This window comes from Pseudopodoces humilis, chromosome 3, assembly GCF_049639895.1.
Source record: "Pseudopodoces humilis isolate 2021_Gansu_Grassland_sample_001 chromosome 3, ASM4963989v1, whole genome shotgun sequence".
Lineage (NCBI taxonomy): Eukaryota > Metazoa > Chordata > Aves > Passeriformes > Paridae > Pseudopodoces > Pseudopodoces humilis.
In genome coordinates, this window is record NC_142202.1 from 9,087,233 (window position 1) to 9,109,553 (window position 22,321).

The window sequence follows — 22,321 nt, forward strand, 5'->3', positions numbered from 1 at the left end:
TCTTGGTTTTCTGGTGCATTTAACAACTGGCCATTTATATTCATGGTAATATGAAAAAGCCCAAAACCTATAAATAGAACGAATGGGAAAAATCCTGAATATTATATAGCAACTGTTTTAGTCAAGGAAGGGCTATGGAGAGATGATGGCTGACATTATTACCTCACTGTGTGTTTCTGCAGGAAGAGAAATATGATTGTCAAAAAGCAGTAGGTATTGGCATGTTACTGTGTGATGTTTTGCCCTTTTGTGATCATTGCTGCATGATGATGTAACTAATTAACCTAAAGAAAGTACTCACAGGGAGCCAGGAGTGTATAAAAACAGAAGTAACCTTCATTACACAGTAATCGTGAGTGGCAAAAAAGTAACAAAACAAGAAAAAAGAATCCTGAAGTTTTTAAGAGAAAGCTGATTATTCAAGTAGCCAGTGATGAATTGGAGTACAGTGAATGTTTGGAGAATGTGTAAAGGTTAACAAAATTGCCAGTATTTTTGTAGCCTGGGTAATTGGTGGGGTACAGCCTGGGCACACAGATGCTCTGTCTGAACCCTCAGGACCTACAGGATTGTGTCATTTGCCTGGCATTTAACTTTGCTCTTCAGAGGTAGTTCCTGGTGAACACTCATCATCCCGCCATGCCCAGGATAACAAATACCATGCCAAGCGAATACAAGTGGTGTTGGTGAATGTGTCACGGGCAGGCTATGGCATATTAGTTTTCCATGTGTGTGGCGACAGCTTTTACTGCCTGGCAACAGATCTGCCTCTTTCAAGTATTTTATGTGAAACTTCGTGAAGCCTCCAGCGGTCAGGCGTTGCCAATATTGCAGGTGTGCACAAAGTCAGTGAGTGGCAGAACATCTCTTAATGCCCTGTGTGGTAACAGCTGAATGTATGACTTTTTTTTTCCCCCTTTCCATTTAAAACAGAATGCTACAGATAGCTCCTCCAACTCCTCTCAGAAAAGGGAACAGCCTGTGCGAACTCTGGCTTCTCCTGCATCCTGCGAACATCGAAGAATTTGCACTCGTGGACACCTTCACGACCATTACAGCTCTGACCACTACCATCTAGAACAAGTAAGGTTTCTTCCCGGTGTTGCTGCCTCTGTGTCTGCCAGAGTTTGCCAGTGTTTGGTTTTCCTCCACATGCCTGAGAGACGGCTCCCTCCTGCTCTCCCCGTTTCCTTCTCAGTTAGCTTTAAATGGATTCCTGTTCTTTAAAAAAAAAAAGAGGGGGGGCGGGGCAGGTAGCACTATGGTTTGGCATGTTATGTTGTACCACATGCACACAGGCCATTGTAGGACTGTGACAGTTGTACTTCGTCCTGAGCCAAAGGCTGAAAGTCTGATGGATCACGGTGAAGGGCATATTAAGAAGGAGAGACGCAGTTGTTAAATAATGGCTCTTCAGGAAGCAAGGAGATAGTGATTACCAGTAGCAAAATGAGCTTATTTATATTTTCTCTCTCTCCATCTCCTTCCTACTTCCACAGTCAGTACCACGATCCTACCGGCACGTCAACTTTCCAGACGATGATGAGGAGATAGTGCGCATCAATCCTCGGGAAAAGATTTGGATGACTGGATATGAGGATTATCGCCATGCCCCAGCTCGAGGAAAGAACTTTGATCCTGATGACATGGACTCCTACGTACGTTTTGCCAAAAGCGAGGCCTCGAAACACGAATACACTTATCCTTACGTAGACAACTCGGACTTTGACCTGGGTGAGGATACCAAGGGTGCTGTGATAAAGACTCAACCTGTCAAATTCAAGCCCAGGCGGAAGGAAGATGGTGAGAGGTCGCGGTGCGTGTACTGCAGGGACATGTTCAACCACGAGGAGAACAAGCGGGGTCAATGCCAGGATGCTCCAGACCGCGTCAAGACTTGCATCCATCGAGTGAGCTGTATGTGGTGCGCAGACACTATGCTCTATCACTGTATGTCCGACCCAGAAGGAGACTATACAGATCCTTGCTCGTGCGACACCAGTGATGAAATGTTTTGCCTCCGGTGGATGGCCCTTATCGCCTTGTCTTTCATTGCTCCATGTATGTGTTGTTACTTGCCGCTTCGGGCTTGTTACCACTGTGGGGTCATGTGCAGGTGCTGTGGTGGAAAACACAAAGCTGCTGGATGACTACAGATGTATTCGAAGTGTTAGGTTTTTCCTGTAGTTCAAGGAACACGTTGGTTTTGGAGCACTGAGGTCACTCACTTTAATGCAGCCACTGTGCCCGACAGCATCCGGAAACCACCAGTTTGGATCACTTTACATTGGGTCGTCTGGGGCTCACACTGCATTGATTTGCTCATCAACTGTTCTAACTAACTAACCTACAGCATAGACTTTTGTATTATTAATCTGTAATCAAAACAGACTGTCTTGTACATGTTTATATTTTTGTTTTCATTTAAAATGAGTTTGAGAGAAGAACTGCTTTAAATGGTGGTGGATTGTAGAACATCTCCAGGTTGTGTCTGTCTTGCCTCCGCTTGTGTGGTACCATCAGCGTGTTAGCAAGCTTTGGCATTTCTAGAAATGGGGCGGTGTAGTGAATGAGATCTCACTTGGAAGATATTTTAACTTACCGTCAAGCTATTGTGCGTGTATAGAAGGTGTGCTAGTAACAAACTTGTACCACAACACAGTATTTCTGTCACTGGTTTTCTTTGGGTTTTTTGTTCTGTTTTCCGAAGCTAAAATAGCCATCTAAGCTGCAGTTTCTCTTCTAGGGTCCATCGTCATTTCCTTCAGCAAACATCTTAAATTATTCCTCTGTTCATACAGCTCTGTGAACAGAAAGTAAGGTTCAGTTACCATAGTCACATAACCATTGAGAATCTGATAGTCCTCCTTACCTGTAATCATTTCAGACCACTACTTGAAAGGGAAACTTAAATTTTAGGCTTTTCTCTTTTCCCTAAATAACATTGGAAGAATGTGTTTTCAGAGCTCTGCCCAAAAAAGAAAGGGAACTTCTTCATTAGCCAGCAACGTAGAGATCTGTGAATAAAACACTAAGGTTACAGATGAGGAAAATTGTTGATATGCAAAGAATTACTAACAATGCAATGTCAAAAGCACTATTATGGCAATTCTGGGGAAATGCTGCATTAAGTGGTGGATTATATCGAAAATTGTGTGTGTTTGTTTTCTGTATACATGAGCATGAGAACATTTGCATCCACTGTAGTAACAACATTTAGCAATCTAAGCAGGTATTTAAAAATCCAAAGCCAGGATGTTAACTACCACTTCCAGTCTCTGACCTGCGGTCCCAATCCGCCAGATACTTCCACATGTCTCAGAGCATTGCTGTGAGCCCATGTGTGGGATGGAGCATGTGAGTCTTTGCAGGAGCCAGACTGAGGCGTCTGCCTGGCTTTCCCCCTCCCCAGTTCACCACCCAGGTTTATCAAGTGGATGCATAAGGTGCATACAGCAGGATAATATTAATTTTTTTTTTTTATTATTTTTTTTAATGTCATGTTGTCTTGTGTACAAGGCTTGTAATTAGCTTGGAAAAAGAGTATTTTTCTAATATATTACAAGGAATAGCCAAATAATTTTTATTAAAAAATAAAAAAAAATGATTTAGCGCAGTGAGCTCTAACTAGCATAGTACAATCTGAATACTTTGAGGCAGCTAGGGATTGGCTTGTCAAAGCTGGCACTGCTGTTCCTGCCATAATTTCTTTCTGCAGTAAATTGCCAGTGGGCGCATGTCCTTTCCCTCCCTCTATTGCACATTGACATCAGTCTTAAAAGAGGATTTTTTTTTTGTAAGAATTAATTTGCCAAATAAATGTAAAAGGAGCGCTTGCCATTCTTTCTTAGTGGAATGTCCCAACGGTTCCTCTGAGAGTTAATCACAGCTTTTTAGTCAACCATTAAGTATGCAATGTGCTTATTATACACTATAGAGTTGGGTAGGTTTAATTCATAGCAGTTACTGGGGATTTTTTCAGTTGGAGAAAAAAAATTGAATGATAGTGGAAAAGGGATGGAGTGTTACACTCTGGGTGATGTGTCTGGGTTTGCTGAATGGAATACAAATATTTTGTGCCTAATAGCAGTTGACAAATCTCTCAATGGTGTCTAGTAAACATCAAGCCAGCCTCGTAAAAATAATTAATGAAACAACCTTTTCCTTTTATTTCTGTTCTCAAAAGTTGTTTCATGTAAACAAACATCTGTAAGATCTTCTCTCTTTAAAGCACAACACTACAAAAAGATCTTACAGTTTTTTGTCCGGTCTTGAAGTGCCCCTATTTATTTAAGTAAGGAAGACATACTCCAAGCCTTTCTGTATGTCTGAAGATAAAAGTTATAAAAAAAAAGTCCCTCTTTCTTTATTTTGTTTTCTTTCCCTCCTCTTTCCTCCCTCTTCTCTTGGGTTTTTGTAATACTTGTAGATTTTGCTGCGTACGTTACTTGGTTCATGATGGCAGTGGTGTAAGGGCACAAGGATAGAAATGGGTGGTTTTTTGTAAATATTTCTCCTTAATTTCCACACTGCTGCTGAACAGTGTGTAGCATTCTCCCAGTCAGCTTTGCAATACTGACATCAATCATTTGAGAGAAATTATTCAGATTTTATTTTTGTATCTGTGGTAACAAAAACATTAACCAATTTTTTTTTCCTGTTGTGGAAAGGTTTTGGTTTTATGTTTGTTTTTTTCCAAGCTATTGCTCACGTTAACAAATTAAAGTGCCTGAAGCCTCATCATTATGTATCTATATACTAAAAGTTAAAACCCTGTTGTATTGATTTTTATAAGCCTTTTTACCTCTGTGTAAAAAAAATATATATACAAGTGTATGATGTACATTTTAGTTCTTAACTTCTTTTTTTATTGTTTCTAATATGTATGATCAGTGTAGCTATTGCTTTAAAATGTACCATGTAAATACAAATACATCATATCAAAACGATGCCGTTTATTGTCAAAATTACGCTGTTTATTTTTGCTGAGGTGGCTGGGGAGTGAGGGGGAAACAGAATGGGAGCAGCTCCAGAGCTCGGGGTTTCTGAGGGAAAAAAACAGCTTTATTTTAGTTTTGGGTGGTAAAGGCTGCCTAAGCCTTGGGCACAGGCCATTCTCATCAAGATGCAGCAAGGGAGGATGAGGACCGTTGGATTTTGTTGGGTGGTTTTTGGGTGTTTTTCAGATATTTGGTGGGAGGACGTGGCCTGGTGGCACCAGGCCCCAGTAGGCCTTGGCAGCCATGGCAGCAGCGCCCAAGGCTCCCTCTTGTTCTCCTTGCTCTTCTCCCCTGAGGCCTCACCCTGCACAGGGCTTTGGGCTCAGCTAGAGATGCTGCAGGGCTGTTGTTACTTTACTTTGTTTCATCTCAGCAAGGCTCTGAGGAGAAGCGGGGAGCAGGGAAAGGCCGCTGATGTGGCTGCTGAGCAGGGGTCGTCCCACTTGCTGAGGGCACACGGAGCCGGTTTGCAGCCGCTGGGAAGGAGATGTGCCCTGCACTGCCACCCCTTCTCAGAGAAGTTTAGCATGGAAAGAGAATAACCCAATTTAAATGGAAGCCAGGCTGCCACAAATCAACAGGGAAAACCAGGGAAAAAACAGTGAGTATATTTGATTTTTTATAATTATTTCCAACAGCTTGGTCAGGCCAACACACCACATCTGCAGAGCCCAGGTTTGTTTTGCCGTAGGTATGTGATAACCAAGCTGTTGCTCCTTTTTTATGCACTGCTGGTTGTTTTGCTGCTGAACAAAGCTACCTGAAGCAGTATGTAAGAGAGGAGGCAAAGAGCACACATTCATTTATATTTGTTTACATATTCCTAGAAACATGATATGCTCATATAAACAAAGATTTCTTTCTACATTTATTATACAACTAGTGGTATATATATGTTACATGGTTTTTTTTTAAATGACTTGCAGCCCTCATGGGAAATGCTTGCTGTGGGTCAGGTGCTGTGTTCAGGACTCACAAAATTATTCAGGTTGTGTTGGTGTTTGGCTCCATCCACAGCAAAGCTCCAAGGTATTGCTCACAGTCCATCATGCTCTCTTAACTAATGAAGAACTCCAACCCTATTCCCTGGCCATTTAGATTCAGCTCATCCCACAAAATGCCTGGCTAAACCATGTTTCTTGCAGCCTGCAATGTTCTCTTGCTTTCATCCATAAATCAAAGGTGTTGCTTATGCTTGGAGATTTCTAAATTGAACCAGAAAATGTTATATTTGGGCACTGAATCTGTGGAAAATGTGTTATCAAGATAGGTACCAAGGTAGGTTGGTACCATCAACCAACTTTCTGCAGCATAATTTACTCCTGTTGTCCATCTGGGACAACATCCTCTTGGCAGGATGCACTCACAGAGACTCAGATTGGAGAGGACACAGATACTGTAAGCTTGCAACCATATGAAACCACATGTTGAATATTTTACGGCTTTAAAAAAAAATCTAGTTCACTAATAAATGTAATACAAAATACATTTTAGAATAATATCTTCACCCAGGCTGAGTTTTAGGGTCTGACAAATGCAGCTTGGCATTTTCTAGCAGGGACTTGACACCGAATGTGCAGCTACCATTGCCTGGGTCAGAGTGGCTCTCCAGGCGTCTCTTTTCCCTACTTAAGCAGCAAGTGTGCTGACCCAGGCTTTTCCCATGGGGAGGCATCCTTGGTTTCAGACAAACACAGTTCCACCTGTGTGAATTGTTCACCTCCTAGCCTGTGAAACTAAAGAGTCAGAGGGTAAGAAGAGGATTTTCTTGACTACTCCCTCAGGAAGCCTACAAATGCTTCTGAGCAGAAGCCTTTCCTCATAGAAGCAGCACCAGGTCAGGAATGGCAAGAGTGAGTGGAGGGCAACTGCAAGGGATAACAACCAGTGTGGCTCTCTCCATATCTATTCTTCTCGAAGGGACCAAGGTAATGAGCATTTCTCAGGAATGCAGCTGCCTGGCATTGCCTTCAGGGGCAGGATGCATGAGGGGAGTTCACCTGGCCTCCTTTAATCACTGGGTAGGAAGTTTTTCTCACTCTGCTTAGAGAGGTTGTAGTTTAAATGGGCAGATTTCCAGTTAGGAAAACAAGTCCCAAGAGTTTTAATGACTTCCATAAAGTCATATGGAGGTTTTGTGACACAGTCTGGCCTGGAGTATCCTGAGCACAAGTTCACCACCATCTTCATCCAAAGGTCATTTCTCCTTTCATCCTGGAGATTAATTGGGAAGTTCGGGCTTTGTTTGCAGGAGCCTTGCTGCATGAAGCATAAACCAAGCTGCCAGCAAGGGGTGTGTAAATCTCCTTTCTCTGCTAATTCCACTTAAGAATGCAAATTTGAAGTAGCTGTCGAGATGCCTGGAAACAAGAGGTATCATTGCATGTGTTCTCAGTACTTGCCACAGACACAACTTGTCTTAATAAAAGAAATGCAGTCTTTTTCTGTGAGAGCAACGAGGAGACACTTCCCTTTCTTCAGCACACGATGTTAGGTGAGTTAGCATCCTCCTAACACCTTGTCCTTCTCCAGGATCTATTTAGGCAATTAAATTCCTAAGAATCTTGATGACATATGTGGAAATAAATAGAAAAATGTTTGGCTTCCACCCAGAGACAAGATATTTAAATGGTGGAAAGTATGTGTGTATTTTTGGGGTCGTATACTTGGATCCCCACAAATATTTTTAGTTGCTTTTCTGCAGTAATGCACAACCATCTCATGCCATTCATCTCATTCCCTCATTCGCCGCTTGTAAATTCATTTAGGAAGAGTTGACAGGCTTTGGTTTGGCCTCTGTTAGATTCCAAGCCTGCTGCCTAAGGTCATGTGAGACGGGATCTCAGGGTAGCACTCTGGGTGGGTGTAAGGAGAAAGGTTTGTGAGGACTGTAACACATCCCATCTGCCCGCTTGAGCCTTCACAGCTCCCTTCTCCGAGGTGGCAAGGAAAGTACAAAGTGATTTTCAGACTTAATATAATTCATGTAATCACCTAAGGAGTCACTGATGTTAGGAGTAAGTATCACTGCCTCAGGGAGCGAAAATTAATGCATACTTCAGGATGGATAAGACATTGCCAAGTCATACACAGCCTTAAACTTAATTCTTATCTATATTACTTAATTATTATTAATTATATAGAAAATGTCACATGAACTGGCATTCCTTTTTTTTGCATTTTCTGAGCTTATGTCACGATGAGCTACTGAATTGGCCAACATCTGTTTTAAGGCAACTGACAGGACTACTATCAGGCTTACTGCTTTGAGCAAGCACTTTGCTGATTTTTACACTCTGAATTTCCCCACTTGTGCCAGTGTTATCTTATTAACTGATAGAGCTCTTGATGTTGCATTTTAGTTGTAAAAAAGAAGATCAGGGATAGGGAACTTGTCAATACAGTGAGACCCTTGAAGTATCAAGTCTGATATGTTTCCAAATGTACCCTATCTTCAAATCTGAGATTTCCAATATGCAGATTACATTTAGCTCTGACCTTATTCAGAAACTAAAAGCTCAGACACTTCTAAAGTTTGAAGCATTATCATCCTTGTCCCCCAGAGGGTAATTTCCAACTTTAAAAGCCCAGTTCCAGAACAACTGAACACAAGTGATTTCACTTTAAAAGTGCTTACTCTTTACAGCTTCCTGAGAACAATGATAAAAGCCAGGTTACAAAGTATAACTTTCAACCCCATTTTTTTTTGTGCTGGCCACAACTTATAGAGGAGAGTAATTTGGTATGGGCAGCCAAATAAGCAGTACTCTGCTGGTTTTGTTCAGGAGCCTGAACATTGCAAAATTCAAATCCCAATAAATTTGTTTCTGAAAACTCTGAACAGCTAAAACGAAAAAGGAAATGGAAGTTAGGACTGAATGCAGATGCGGGAAATATGGTTCAGCCTAGATATGACACATAAGAAAAAATACAATCTTCTTTTTTTATTTATTTTCTTTTGAGGAATACCTAAAAGGAAGCTCCCATTGTCACAGTGATGTATGGGTATGGGGCCTGATGTTCAAGCTGGAATGCCCCCATGTATTCCTGCCAAGAAGGACGGATGATCTGTGCCTCCAAGAAGAGCATTCAGACCAGCACCATGGCTCAGGCTGTCAAACTGGAAATGTGTATATAGATATGTATATACATATCCTTTTGGAACAGAAATCTGAAATTACCAACATGATCTAAAGGCCTAAGTGATAGCTACCCTTTAACTAAATAAACAGGTAAAACTCCAGCTGTAAGGCTGACCCTGGTGGCTTGGCAACAATGAATGGGGTTTTCTGTGCAGTGGCCCCAAGTCTTGCGGATGGCTGCAGGATTTCTCTGTTCGCTTAGTGAATAGATCTCAGTGAACATCCTCATCTAGGGCAAAACCCCAGAAGCTTATTAAGTGGTTGAGCCAGCCACAGAAATGAGAAGGTTTCCAAATAGCAAGCAAAATAGCAGTAGGGTGAAGCAGAGAGACATATTCTGCTCAGAGGAGTTTTCTGCTTTGCTGTGGCTCGAGGGTCACGTGCTGGATGGTCAGTGACACTGTTTCTTAGGGGCCATTGACTGGGCTCTGGGGAAACCATGGGCATTTTAGCAAGCAGGAAAGCCTGTGCATTCATTCATCTGTCTGAAATGGAGGGGTTTGTGGCAAGCCATTTGGCCATAGCAAGGCAGCCTTTGCAACAGTGCCAGTTCCACAGTTTAAATACGGTTTCTGCCACGGCTGAGACATAGTTGTACTTCCACATGTGGCCAGAAATGCCACAGGCCTGGAGGAGGCTGCAGGGTGAGCAGAGTCCTCACACTTACCCCTGTCTTTGCAGAAAGATCTTTGCAGAGAGATTTGAAGGGCTGCAATGTGATGAAGAGGTAGTAAAAATGCCACATACATTTAATTGCATAATTCTAGCAGCCATTACCAATGCAATGCTATTTGCTGCATTTGTGCTTCTCTAGACTTTGAATAAATGGACTCCTTCCAGCAACAGGTAGGAAACAACAAGACTGCTCTCCAGTTCCCTGAGGTAAAATCCTAATTCCACTTAAGTCAGTGGCAAAAGACCCATACAGTAAAGTGAAGCCAGGATTTCTCTCCTGGGATTTGAAGGGTTTGAGTGCCAGTATCTTAAGGTTTGGCACCCAAAGCACCTCCTCGACTGGCAGCTCTCTGAAGTGAACTTCCCATGCTCTTCTTGTTCAGCCTGGAGGAGACTGAGGGGAGACCTCACTGCAGTTACAACTTCTTCAGGAGGGAAAGAGGAGGGACAGGCACTGATCTCTTCTCTCTGGTGACCAGTGACAGCACCCAAAAGAATAGCCCGAAGCTGAGTCAGGGAGGGTTTAGGTTGGATATTAAGTTTCTCCATTCAGAGGGTGGTTTGGCACTGGAACAGGCTCCTTGGGAAAGTGATCACAGCACCAAGATTGACAGTTCAAGAAGCATTTGGACAACACTCTCAGGCACGTGGTGGGATTGTTGGGGTGTCCTGTGCAGGGCCAGGAGCTGGACTTTGGTCATCCTTGTTGATCCCTTCCAGCTGAGGGTATTCCATCATTCTCCTTCCCCCATCCTCCTCAGAGACACTGGGTACAATGACAGTCTACATCCATAAAGGGGGACTTACACAACACATTGCACCAGCTCCCCAGTTCTGTCTTAAAAGGGCTGTTTGAAATGGGAGCCACTTTCTGCTCCTGCAAAGGAAGAAGTGTCCTAGTGACAGATGAGGGTTTTGTGGGACCCTAGGATCACTGACTTTAAACTTAGCACCTTCACTTGTCACCCATTTCTTTCCTGCACCCAATTACCAGGATGTTTCATTTATTTGGACCTTCACGAAAGAAATATAGGTAGGAGGAGTAAACAGTTTTGACTTAAAAAGTGACAAATTGGCAGGGAGGTTCCCTCAGCCACCTTTCACTCATTTTTGGCAGCTTGCAGGGTTTCCAACTGGCAACAATTATTTATGATATTAGGCTGAAATTCCAATCAAAGATTTCGAAAAAAAGGCTGAAAGGATGCCTATGTATTAACATTCATGACCAAAAGGTCTCTGCAACAAAGAAGCACCTCTGAAAAGACTATGTTTTCAAACCCACTCACATACATAACATTTTAAGAGCTGCACCATCAGAGCACTTTTTATGGCCAGTTCCTGAAGGAAGTGGTTGTAAAGATGTGGCATGAAGAGCAGCAAATCCAGGTGCTGAGCAGAGAGCTTTTGAACTTAGAGCAAATGCATGATACTTTTTTCTAGCCACAACAACTGCTGTTTGTGACCATCTGAACTTTGAGTTACAAGAAAATGTCTTTGGGGTTCATCAGGCTGATATCCTGTCTCTAACCACAGCCTGTACCAGATACTTCAAAGGGAAAAAATACAAGAAACTCTGTATTGGAATCATCTGCTAGCAGAGGAAATTTCTTCCCAACATCAGACAATTTGTCATTGATTTATCCCCTCAAGCAGGAAAGTTTATGTGCCTCTTAAAATAAAAAAATCCAATTGAATGTAACATTGATGTAAGTTTATTCATTAACCCTAACAATTTTTTATTTTAAATGTATTTGATTTCTCTAAAATAACAACTCTTCTATCATTTTCTCTGGTGATTTTCCTAGCAATGAAATGACTGAGGTTTTTCTCCAGCCACTTTTTTATGTGTATTGTCCTTGAAATGTGACGATGTTCAGGACCTGTGGCCCTATGGCAGCTATTTTGCAAATGACAGTGTCTCCTCCCCCAAATCCTTCTCCTGGGAAGAGATTAAATCCTCTATTATGTATCCTATAACCATAATTTCCTTATTGTTGGGATGATACTGTGTTCTTATTGTTGTACAGTTTCTCTGGAGCCTCCTCCATGCCAAAACAGATTGAGGGTATGAGGCAGGTAGTGAAAACACAGCAATTTATTTGTTGTGTTTGTAAAGTTATTAAATTTAATATATTTATCAGATTGCTGACATTGAGCTGGATTTATAACATTTGTTTTCTAGAACTCAGATATTTTCCAAAGCAGCTGTGCTGTAGCTGTGAATATTAACTAGGATGAACAGGATGTCTGACAGGAAGGTGTAAAGCCTGCATTTAGGCTCAATGGGCTTTGCTCTGCGACGTGTTGAATGTCTTAATTTTTTCTGAAACCCATGAGCTTGGTAGGTGTAAAACATTGGCCCCAGCTAAGGTCATTGGAAAACTTCCTACTGACTTTAGTAAAGTATAATCACCCCCAAAATACAGAGTTAGGACACCAATTATTGGCAGCTATTTTTCTAAGAGCCTGGCTAATGCACAGAACAATACCAGAATGCCTCTGTGGGGTTTATTTCTTTGAGCAAAGACTATGCATTTTCCCAATATAATGAAATACAGGAAAATCCTGCAACCTAAGTTGCCATCACAATCCATTTAAGGGTCATTTATTCTGTCTTAGTCACAAACAACACAAAGACCTGCTTTGCTTAATATGAGGCCTGGGCAGTTGAGAAGTTCAGCCAAATGGTAGAAGCTTGGTGGTTCTTCTGCAGAAACTGGTTGATGTTTGGATCCTAATGTGAGACTTCTAATTCGGTTGTTTAGTGAATTTTAATTGCTTCAACATGAAGTACAGATGAGCAGCATCTCCGGAAACCAAGCCACAGATCACTGAAAATAGAAGGTACAGGGCTCTCTAAGATGTGGGTCCTAAGGCTCTGCGCCTCATTGAATTTAATTACAGCTTGGAGTAAAAAGACACATACAAATTCATCTTTGGCTTGGTTTCTTACAGATTTGTATTTGCACCATTAATCTGCTTATCCTGTCCGTCACTTCAGTAATGCTTCTTGAGCCACATGTCTAGGGAAAACCAAACTAAGGTCTCAAAGACATTAATTTCTTACAGGCTCCATAAAAATAGGCAGCTGGGTAAAACAGAGAGCTCTTAGTACTCTTGCTGAGCTCATCCCTGATTAGACACTGGGAAAATAGTGTGGGAAAACCCTTGTTACGAGTGCCTTACCTGTGGATAAACTCAGCTGGCAGTCATGCCCTGCTGGACACTAAACAGCCACCCTACACGAGCAGCTTTGCTTTCACACCATACCTCTCACTTAAACAGCTAGTCATGCTCAGACACATCCTTTAGAAACCAAGCCCTGTTTATTTCATCACTTGTGGATTACTTGTTTTAACATATACCAGTGATATCTAGGAGAGAAGTGACATGTTTTCCCAATCAGAGCAAAGAAATGTGTCAAGTAATGCCCTGGGTTTTTTCAGTCTGACTCTAGCTGCTAGAGGGTCTGCTTCACAATTTGTTGATTCAGCTGCGAGTGTTGGCTGCATCTTTGAAGGATTGTAGGTGGATGATTTTTTGTTGTTGTTGTCAGATTGAAGTCTGCTTTCACCTTTTTTTTACCGCATTCTTGTGCATCAATATGAGTATTTTTCCATCTATGAAGCTGAATTATTGTAGCTAGAAAGCTAGTGATTCCAAGAGATTTCTCTGGGCTTCTTGCATGATGAGAGAGATTCCTGTGCTCCAAAAGGCTTAAAATGTCTGGGTCTTGTTAATAATCACAACCCAAAAGGGAATAGTCCAGCTGACTGTATGTAGGCCAGACTTAATCAATTAACACACTGAGATAATGACATACCAGCCTATGGAGCCTTCTAAATATAATTGTGTGTGAAGAAGGCCACTGGCTACAGGATGGCTTCACAAGTTAAATAGCACAGAACTGCCAATATTTAGATCTGGGATTTCCAGAAGGCCACACAGAGACAGAGAGCAACAGCGACTTCTGAATAAATGTGCATCTTTCCATGCTAATATCTCTACTGAAACCACAGCTCAGGGGATGCTGAGATCAGAAATTCATTCCCACTGCTATCCTTCATGGCTGGAAGTTGCAAACTGATACCTGTTGGAGTTGTTCAGCCAATGGGGTTGTTCCCACATACATCATTGGGGAGAGCACACGGAAACTGTGCTTGCCTTGAAAGTTTCGGTCGTATTAGCCACCGTATTGTTTGAGCTCATGTGAGCTGAAGTTTGCATAACAGCTCTTAAAAAAGTGGGCCTCAAAATGTCAAAGGGAGCCCCCTTTCATGTAAAAGATGAAAGCCACATTGTCTTGGCTGAATTCCAGCATCTATGCTTGTGTGTTCAAGCGGATGATGGAGGATTTCTGGTGGTGGCTCCTGAACCAGGCACCCTTTTACAGCCAATAAAGCTGAGTCAATTTGCCTTGATTTTGCCATGGGCTAAGTTGGGTACAAAGGGGTTACAGTAAACTCTTAATTGGTGGCTGCTTGAATGTGTGTGTGAGCCCCTAGTTCACCCATGTGTACAAGGAGGGCAAAAGAGGGGTGCCTTCCTTTTTGACCCTTTTGTCTAATCTGGTTTGATTGTAAGATCTTCCAGGCAGAGATTGTTACCACATGGTTGCACATTGTGTGCTGCTCTGGAGACCCTGCTTCCAGAGGTAAATAACAGCCCTGAGCACTTACTCTCACTTGAATAAAATATGACCAGAGGAGTGATCTGAGTCATCTATCAAATAACCCCCAGCTCCACCCGTGTACAGCTCCTCCATATGAATCCTGAGGTTAATTAAAAGAATCTAAAGAATGGTAGGGTTAGAGTGATTTTGGTTGAGTACTGAAGATTGATGTAACCTCACAAGCTCCCCATGCTGTTCCTCCAGGCTTGGGGTTTTGCATTGTTGCTGGCTAGTCCCCCAAAGCCCAGGACTAGGTTTCTAGCTGCTCTGTGGAAGCTATGCCAAACTACAGGTTTAAATATTCATTGCATTCTTCACATGCCAAATCATCTAAGTTGGAAAGCAGGAGTCTAAGATTTTGCAAAGCTGCTCTTGCACAAAAAGACTATTAAAAATTCATCGTGACAGAGAAAAAACAACAACATTGCCAGTAGTAGGGAACTTTCTGTTGACTTGGCTAATGCTGTGTGGAGCTAACCCACATTAATCCACTTAAATGGAAGGGTGAGCCTGATCCAGTAAAAACAATAAATCCTCTTTAGAGCTGACCAGACTCCAGTTGCACTATAGGAGAACCAGGCTGAATGGCAAACAGTTGGCAGGAGGTAATTGGATGGGGCCTGAATTTCCAATGCACCAGGTAATTTAATCCACAGCATCTCCTTTCTCTTATATGTGCAAACCATTTGTGGGTGGGACCACATCCCAAAGTTCTTGGCACTAGAGGTGGAATGATAGACTGCAGGATGGGGAAACTCCCTGCCAACACAGAACTGGAAAGATTGAAGCAGCTCTCTGTCATCACAGGGACTGGGTACCTGAGATGCCTATGTTGAAAGAGTTACGATCCCAGGCAGCTAAAGCAAAAGGCGTGAAATGCAGAGAGCAGAGATGGACAGAGAAATGCCTGACCTAGAGCTGGTGGGCTCTGCCTTGCCTTGGAGGCAGCTTGCAGATGTTAAGAGAGAATGGTCAGCTGCTGCTGCCTTGCTAGGGCTGAGGGACTAAGCTGGTTGTTGTTAAACTCCACAGAATTATATCTGAAGCTGAACTGGCTTGGGAGCAAGTGGATCTGCGTGCCTGGGAAGTGGCTGTTACTATCAGAGAGCAATTTTCTCAAGGCTGACCCAAGACATGGAACTAAACCCAGACTGGGTGAATATCTCTGTTTCCTTATTCCTCTGAGAAACTGGGCCTGAATTTAAAAGGCTGTTTAACACTTTGAAGCCACCCACAGTTCTGTCTTTGCCTCCCACGCAAGCTCCAAGGAACTGACTCATTCCCACCGTATTTTCAGCTGTGCGTAGATCCTGCTCACAGCTCGGGAAGTTCCCCGTTCAGCCAAGCAAATCAAGTGCACATTGTGACTTGAGTTAGCTGAGCTTGAAAGGTTTTGCGACACCGGCTCACAGCTGACAGTATCTGAAGACATCTGGCCTGCCTTTTAAAGTCTTGTAGGAGCTGTATTCTTGAGTTAGCTGTATAATTTATGCCTTATCTGCTGTTCTCTATTCATGATGCTTCCTTACGTTAAATAGCTGTTTGTGAAAATAAGTGACACTGTCATCTGCTGTTAAATGAAAAGAGGTCTGCTCACAAGTAGGCATTCACCTCTCCTCTCCCCTTCCAAGTGGCAAACTCTCGTTTCTCTCACCATGGGGACACTGCTTTGGGTTTTGCAGAGCTTTCAAGGGTGTGAATGATACATACAGCTCTGGATGGTTTGTGACTCAGGAAAGCTTTTCTGCAAGGGGAGTCATCCCTCTGTCTCTTGCCAATCTGGTGAGCTGAAATGTTCTTTCCGGTTTGGACTAAAGTCCTGACATCCCTGGATTTCTAGCTCACTAATTCTTTCACTGCTGAGGAGAGTAACTCACTTCTTGCTGACATCATGCTGTCCTCCCGCTATGCCGTATCCACTGTGAGTCTTTAAAGCTTCATGCTATGCCTGAACAATTACACCCACGTTTTGACTGGGAAACAGAGACAAATGAAGGCAGTTAGAAGGAGGATGTGGGAGCCTTGCCTTCTATTTTCCTGTTCTTCACACTGGGTTCATTACTGCCATCTTTCCTCCTGCCTGGCAGCAAATTTCCAGCAAATGTATTGGGGTCACCACTCCTTTCTTCTCTGTAGAAAATAACTGGTCTTTTTGGGCTCTGGACCACTTCTGCATGCCATGACACCACAGCACAGTCTTTACAGATAAACATTTGCAGGTTTGTAAGCACAGTCCTACTCACTGCATCATCACAGAAGAGAGGGGGAGTAAACATCCTTTGGAGTACAAAGGAATTGTCAACAAACTCAGAAAGAAGGGGAGAAATATCCAAAGGCACTCTTCATTTTCAGCTTGTTGCATTTGGTTTCTTTCATGCTACTCACTGAGCATTTTCCCCCCCTCTGCAAAAATCCAGGGCAAATGCCTGGATGTTGTCTGCACTATTAACTAATGAAGTCAGGAATCTACCTCTGTCACCACCTGGGAATTGAATAATATAAAACCCAGCTCCTCCATCCTACTGGCACTGGGCTGAGTTCCATCAGCTTCTGAGGAGCTTTTTTGGAGCGCAGAGTCCTGACCTGCTCACAGTGGCTAGTATGAGCTGAGACATGAATAAACAATAAAGGAGATAAAGGAGAGGCTGGGTTGAAAGCAACAGCTGTTTCCTATGGACTCCTGAATAAACTCCAGCTCCTCTTGCTGATGGGCTGGGCTTTTGTCCTTGTGCAAAGGAATGAACTGCGCTGGGAATCACATTCTGATATGAGAGCAGTGGTGCTTGTATCAATAAATATAAAGGATCTGCTAAAAAACTTTTAAGAAGAAAAAAAAGTCTACTTCAAAATATATTTATTTCAGGTATTTCCCAAGCTTTTAGCTGTGTTATCTCACTTCAGCTATGGTTCTAGAAGCAGAATTGCACCCAGACTTGCGCATGTAGCTCTTATATGACAAAGAGCAAAGTCTTTAGCCCAAGATAGCCTTTTGCTGACTCCAGTTGTGCTCCTCTGCCATAAAACACTTTGGAGGCCCAATGCTACAATTACATAAGCCACTTGGTGGCTTTAACATTCATTTCACCAGGAGCAATCCCTTCTCTATGTAACTAAGCAAAAGGTTTGACTTGAGCCTGTTGCTATAATGAATTTCTAAAGCTGGGCTTGTGGGAATGACTCCATCAGTTAAGCATGAGCCTCTGCTCTGCTCTACCCTCAGGAGTTCACATCAGGTTTTGGAGCTTTAGGCATTTACTCCTGATCTCCACCAGTGGAGCAGAGAGATGAGCTTGGCCGGGAGAAGTGGACTTTCCTCGTACTTCTGTTGCATAAGCTTATCCCCTTTGCTTGGAAATCAAGCATGTTTCTTTTATAGAGGCAGAGGTTTTGGTTATCTCAATAGTACAGCAAGAGGAAATTCTAATATCAGATCCAGGAAACAGATAAATGTAATATATCTTAATGCAACAATGCCCTTTACAGTTTACTACTACTAATTTACTATATCTGAAAATCCTGAAAAGTCTATCTGAACGTCTATTCACTCAGGTAATCTCTTACTTTGGGGAAGACCTGGGCACTTTTATTTATATGTGTAGATCCTCCCAAATTATTCCAGATTAGCAAATCCCAATCCTTCCTCTCTGTCTCCCACCTGAAGAAGGATGGTCACAAACTGCCATTGACACTGTCATTGCAGAGATCTTCCCCAAAAATATTAAGGTCTTGTACAGAGCTAGAATTTCAAGTAGCCCATTTTTTTTTTTTTTTTTTTTTTAAGCAGAACCTGGAGTGGGTCCACTGGGGTGTACCTCCCTCTTCAATATGAGCCACTTGGCTTCAGCTGCAGTGGGAATTGAGGGCAGCTGGGTCTAGTGGGCTGCTCTGTGGGCATCTTTGTGACTCTGGGGTGCTTGCAGGGTACCTGGGCTGCTGGCCAAGTGGCCACCTTAGGAGAACAGAGCCCCCTCTCCTCAGTGAATAGCAAAATGGAGCTGTGACTCCATCCAGGTTGTCTGTTTCTTCCTTTTTTTTATAGGGGAAAGGGTAGGTAAAATCCCTGGAAAACTGAAATCTAAGGGCAATCAAGGCCTAAAACTTCTATTTGTATATTTGAAATGAGTAATGCCTTGCCTTAGAGCAAACTTTATATAAAATTACAAAACTGCTAAATTTCTAATGCTGTTTCTGAAGTCCGTGTATTTGTTTTAAAGTTCAGTGTTAGTTAGAATTTAATTCTTCAATATTTCCTTTTTAATTTCTATTTTTCACCAAGTCTTGCCCATCTCAATTGTTTTCCTGAGGCTCTATTTTGTTTATCCTACACAATTTCCTTCCTTCCTTCAAGTGCAGACCCCCTTGTTCCTCTGGGACTTTGTATGATAGCTAGGCACTAATCATGCACTTCTGCCCCAGAAGCACAGATAGGGGCTTCCTCCCCCTGCTTCCAGTCAAAGGAGGATGTAAGGCATAATGGTAATCTTAAACAACACTGCTATTCATTGTTTGGGAGATCTGGGAAATATCCTTGAATTCAGCTTGCTAAATTAGCTGCTTCTTGAGTAACCCACAGCTGCTGCGTATCTGTCCCATTACATTTTACAAAAGTGCAGCAGTTCTCATTACATATGATATTCTCTAAACATATGGATCTTCCACTAGTTTATGTCTCTGTGTAGCTCTGTTGCCATGAATGTACACACAGAAACATTTTCTTTTGTACTTAAAAAAAAAAAAAAACCCTAAACCCAACAATTCTTGAAAATAGATTAAAGACAGGCATTTGCAGTTACTCAGATGGAGCAAAGATGTTGGAGCGCTTCAGAATACAGCCTTTGTCAGGAGCCAATACTTAGATTAAAATGTTGCTTCTGGCAGTAAAAGTGTAACTACCAGTGGTTTTAAAGCTTCATCCTGCCTGTTGTGCACATGAACATCTCCCTTGAAGTTGGCAGGCATCTCTGGGTGCTTGCAGTTATTGAAAGTCAGATGGACCATCAGTGTAAGGTGATGCTTAACTGTCTATAGGAGGCAACGACATGGGGTTTGGATTTGGTCTTGTGTGCCTGCTTCTTCACATTGATTTACAGAGGAATTTGTTTGAGAGAAAATGTATTTCTGGTGTTACTCTGTTTATACTTCCTCCTCTTTAATAACTTCTCTGCAGGAGCAGGGAACTTGAGAAAATCTTGAAGAGGAAGGTTTCTGTGTCTCCTTCCTCTAGCGTGGTTTTCTAGGTTTTGTTCTTCAAAATGGAGCAGCGTCCTTCAGGAAAACGCAAACTTCCACCTTTACTGTGTTCCTTGTGGCATAGCTGGCTCCATCAGGGAGTAATTGAAGCATCAAGTACTTTAACTAAAAATGTAGTGTTGAACAAGTGAAAATTTTCCTTGGACCCCTCGAGCTCTGTTCAATGCCTCTCTGATCCCATTCAGGGCTTATTTCATTTATCTCAGGAGGAGTCTGGCCAGGGATGAGCATCTGCTGTACTCTAAACCTTTGCACATTTGCCACACATTTGCACATTGTTGTCACCTCACACAAAACAAGGGGTGACAAACTACGTCCTCTGTAGTGCATCCTTGAGCTATGCTTGATTCTGTGGTCACCAGCAAGGGGCAGCAAGTGTCTCTGTCACAGTGGTCTTGTCTGTGTTATTATGGTAAGCCAGTGGTGTCCATCTCCTTGCCTTCCCTCCCTCTGTTCCTGGTCATCTCTTGTCCCTTTTCTGTTTTACTCCTCTTTGCTCCTTTTATACCTAAAGATGGCCCCTCAAACACATCCACCTAAGTACAGGTACAGCCTGATTCTCTTCTGTATCTGAGCCTTCCTGCAACACACGTTTATATCCAACCCCTGCTTAGTGCTTTGGTGCTGCAGGAGGGGAGATCATCTCTCTCCAGCAGGAGCTACAGAGCAACTGGAGATGGGAATCCATGCAAGGAGGTGGCTTTCCCACAGCCTGGGAGAGCTGCCAGTTCTAAGGGCTCTCAGGTACCCCTTCCATGCTGGTGCATTTGGGAGGGTGTGTAATGGATCCCTAGGAGCCGGTCAGCTGTGGGCAAAGAGCTGCAAAACCCTGGCAAACTGGAGAGGTTGAAGACACAGCTGTGGGCCCTTGAAGCCAGCCAGGTGCTCCATCTTCTGTTACAAGGAGATGTCTCCTCCTCATCAGGATGCACAGGCAGGAACTCTGCAAGAGAGGCCCTTCTCACGAAATAGAGGAAGAGGGTTTGGGTTTCCTTTCAGTGGCCTCTAAATCATTTGTCCAGAACACAGAGCTGTCTCTTCCTGGAAATATTTAGGCTCATTCCTTTAGAAGTCATCTATGATTGTGTTAGTATTTGTGCATAAATGAATATTAATGGTGAATGTGGTCTGACTACTGGGCCCATTTCCTCCCACAGCTGTTTTTGTGAGAGCCCTGATCCAAAAACATCTTGTGCACACATCTTCCAGCCTGGCTCCTCCACAGGCGAGCTTGATGGAGAATGCTTTGCTGGTTGTGGTTTAGGCATGGAGGCAGCACATAGCTGCTCAGTGCTGTCAGGGTCTCAACAGATCTGCATTCATCTTACAGCAGACATTTAGGTACCAAGGGAACTTGTGTTTTAACTGGAAAAAAGCTTATGTGCCAAAGGCCTCTTGTTATAGGGTAGGTTGCAGCGGAGCAGAGGTTTGGAGGGGCTTAATGCTGGAGTTGGCTGCTCCAGCTGGCTAGGAAAGCCCACCCACAGCTTAGGTGGGACCAGCACCTGAAATCAAGTATTGAAACACCTGCATTATAACACTTTTATTTTATTTGGATATGATTCTGTGCAGTTCTGCATTTACCTGTTTTTGTGGATTTATCCCAAAGATAGTGCTGGTAGTGAGCCTGGGATTCCTGCAGAAAAAATGGTCCCAGAGATAACAGGTTCTGAGAAGAAATAATTCAAATGCCCCATTTTTTAATCATTAAATGAGTATATCCTAACAAATGTAGATTGATTTAAGTAGGGAAAAGGATTTTCTGTATGACTCATATGTCTGAACTATTGCTACTCATTTTTTGATGTAAAACCCTCTCAACTGCTTGCAAATGATCTGCAAAGGATTTGTGTGCTCGGAAACTCTTGAGCAAGTGATTTTGGCTTCGAACATTTCAAGAGGTTGTTTGCAAATGATGCACATGCTGACCACTCCTGTAGAGAAGGAACCTAATTCAGAGTATACAAGAGACAGCAAAAAGGTTCCCATTGGCCCAAATTAGTCACAAATAACTTACCTGACTCTTAGTTTTAATCACATGATCCAATTATGACTTAATCCCATCAACAGGAAATAAATGTTCCCACCTTTGATTATTCTCTTGGTGTGGAAAGCTGCTCACGGCCTCACGCCCAGCAGTGAGTCTGTGTTTTGTGTTCCTGTTGCAGAAGAGGAAGGGGGACACAGGAAGGCTGGTTGGGGAAACAGGCAGCTTGAAGATATTTCTTTCAGCCCGAAGTGGGAGCAGAGCAGCCCATGGAGATACTGTCACAAATCCAAGCAGGCTGGGGTTAAATGGTTTCCTCAGCTTCTCTTCCTAAATCAATTTGAATATTCTTGGCAAGCTCTGTTACTATGCATGGTGGGCAGCTGTGATTCAAGCAGGGAATTTTTTTTTCCCCTTTCTACTGTCCCAGTCTTCCTGTCTTGTGCAGATGTGATCCTTTCCTTCTGTCTGCCTAACAGCTAATTATTTTCCCAGATGAGTCAATAGTCTGAAGAAAACAGACCATGCATATTCTTGAAAGCAACAACTGTGTTAGAATGTCGGGGGGATGGGTAATTAAAAAAATAAAGAGTCA

At 42.7% G+C, this 22,321-nt stretch overlaps 1 protein-coding gene across 4 annotated transcripts in view; it reads left to right on the forward strand.

Moving 5' to 3' along the window:
• SPRED2 (sprouty related EVH1 domain containing 2) overlaps positions 1-4,949 on the forward strand; it is a 58,259-nt gene extending 53,310 nt beyond the window's left edge. For all 4 annotated transcript variants that reach the window (XM_014254706.2, XM_005525410.3, XM_014254708.2 and 1 more), the window contains exons 5-6: positions 934-1,083; positions 1,500-4,949. In XM_014254706.2, coding sequence (XP_014110181.1) covers positions 934-1,083; positions 1,500-2,150 — 801 coding nt within the window. In that variant the 3' untranslated portion in view covers positions 2,151-4,949. The remainder of the gene's footprint in view (positions 1-933; positions 1,084-1,499) is intronic.
• The last annotated feature ends 17,372 nt before the right edge of the window (positions 4,950-22,321 follow it).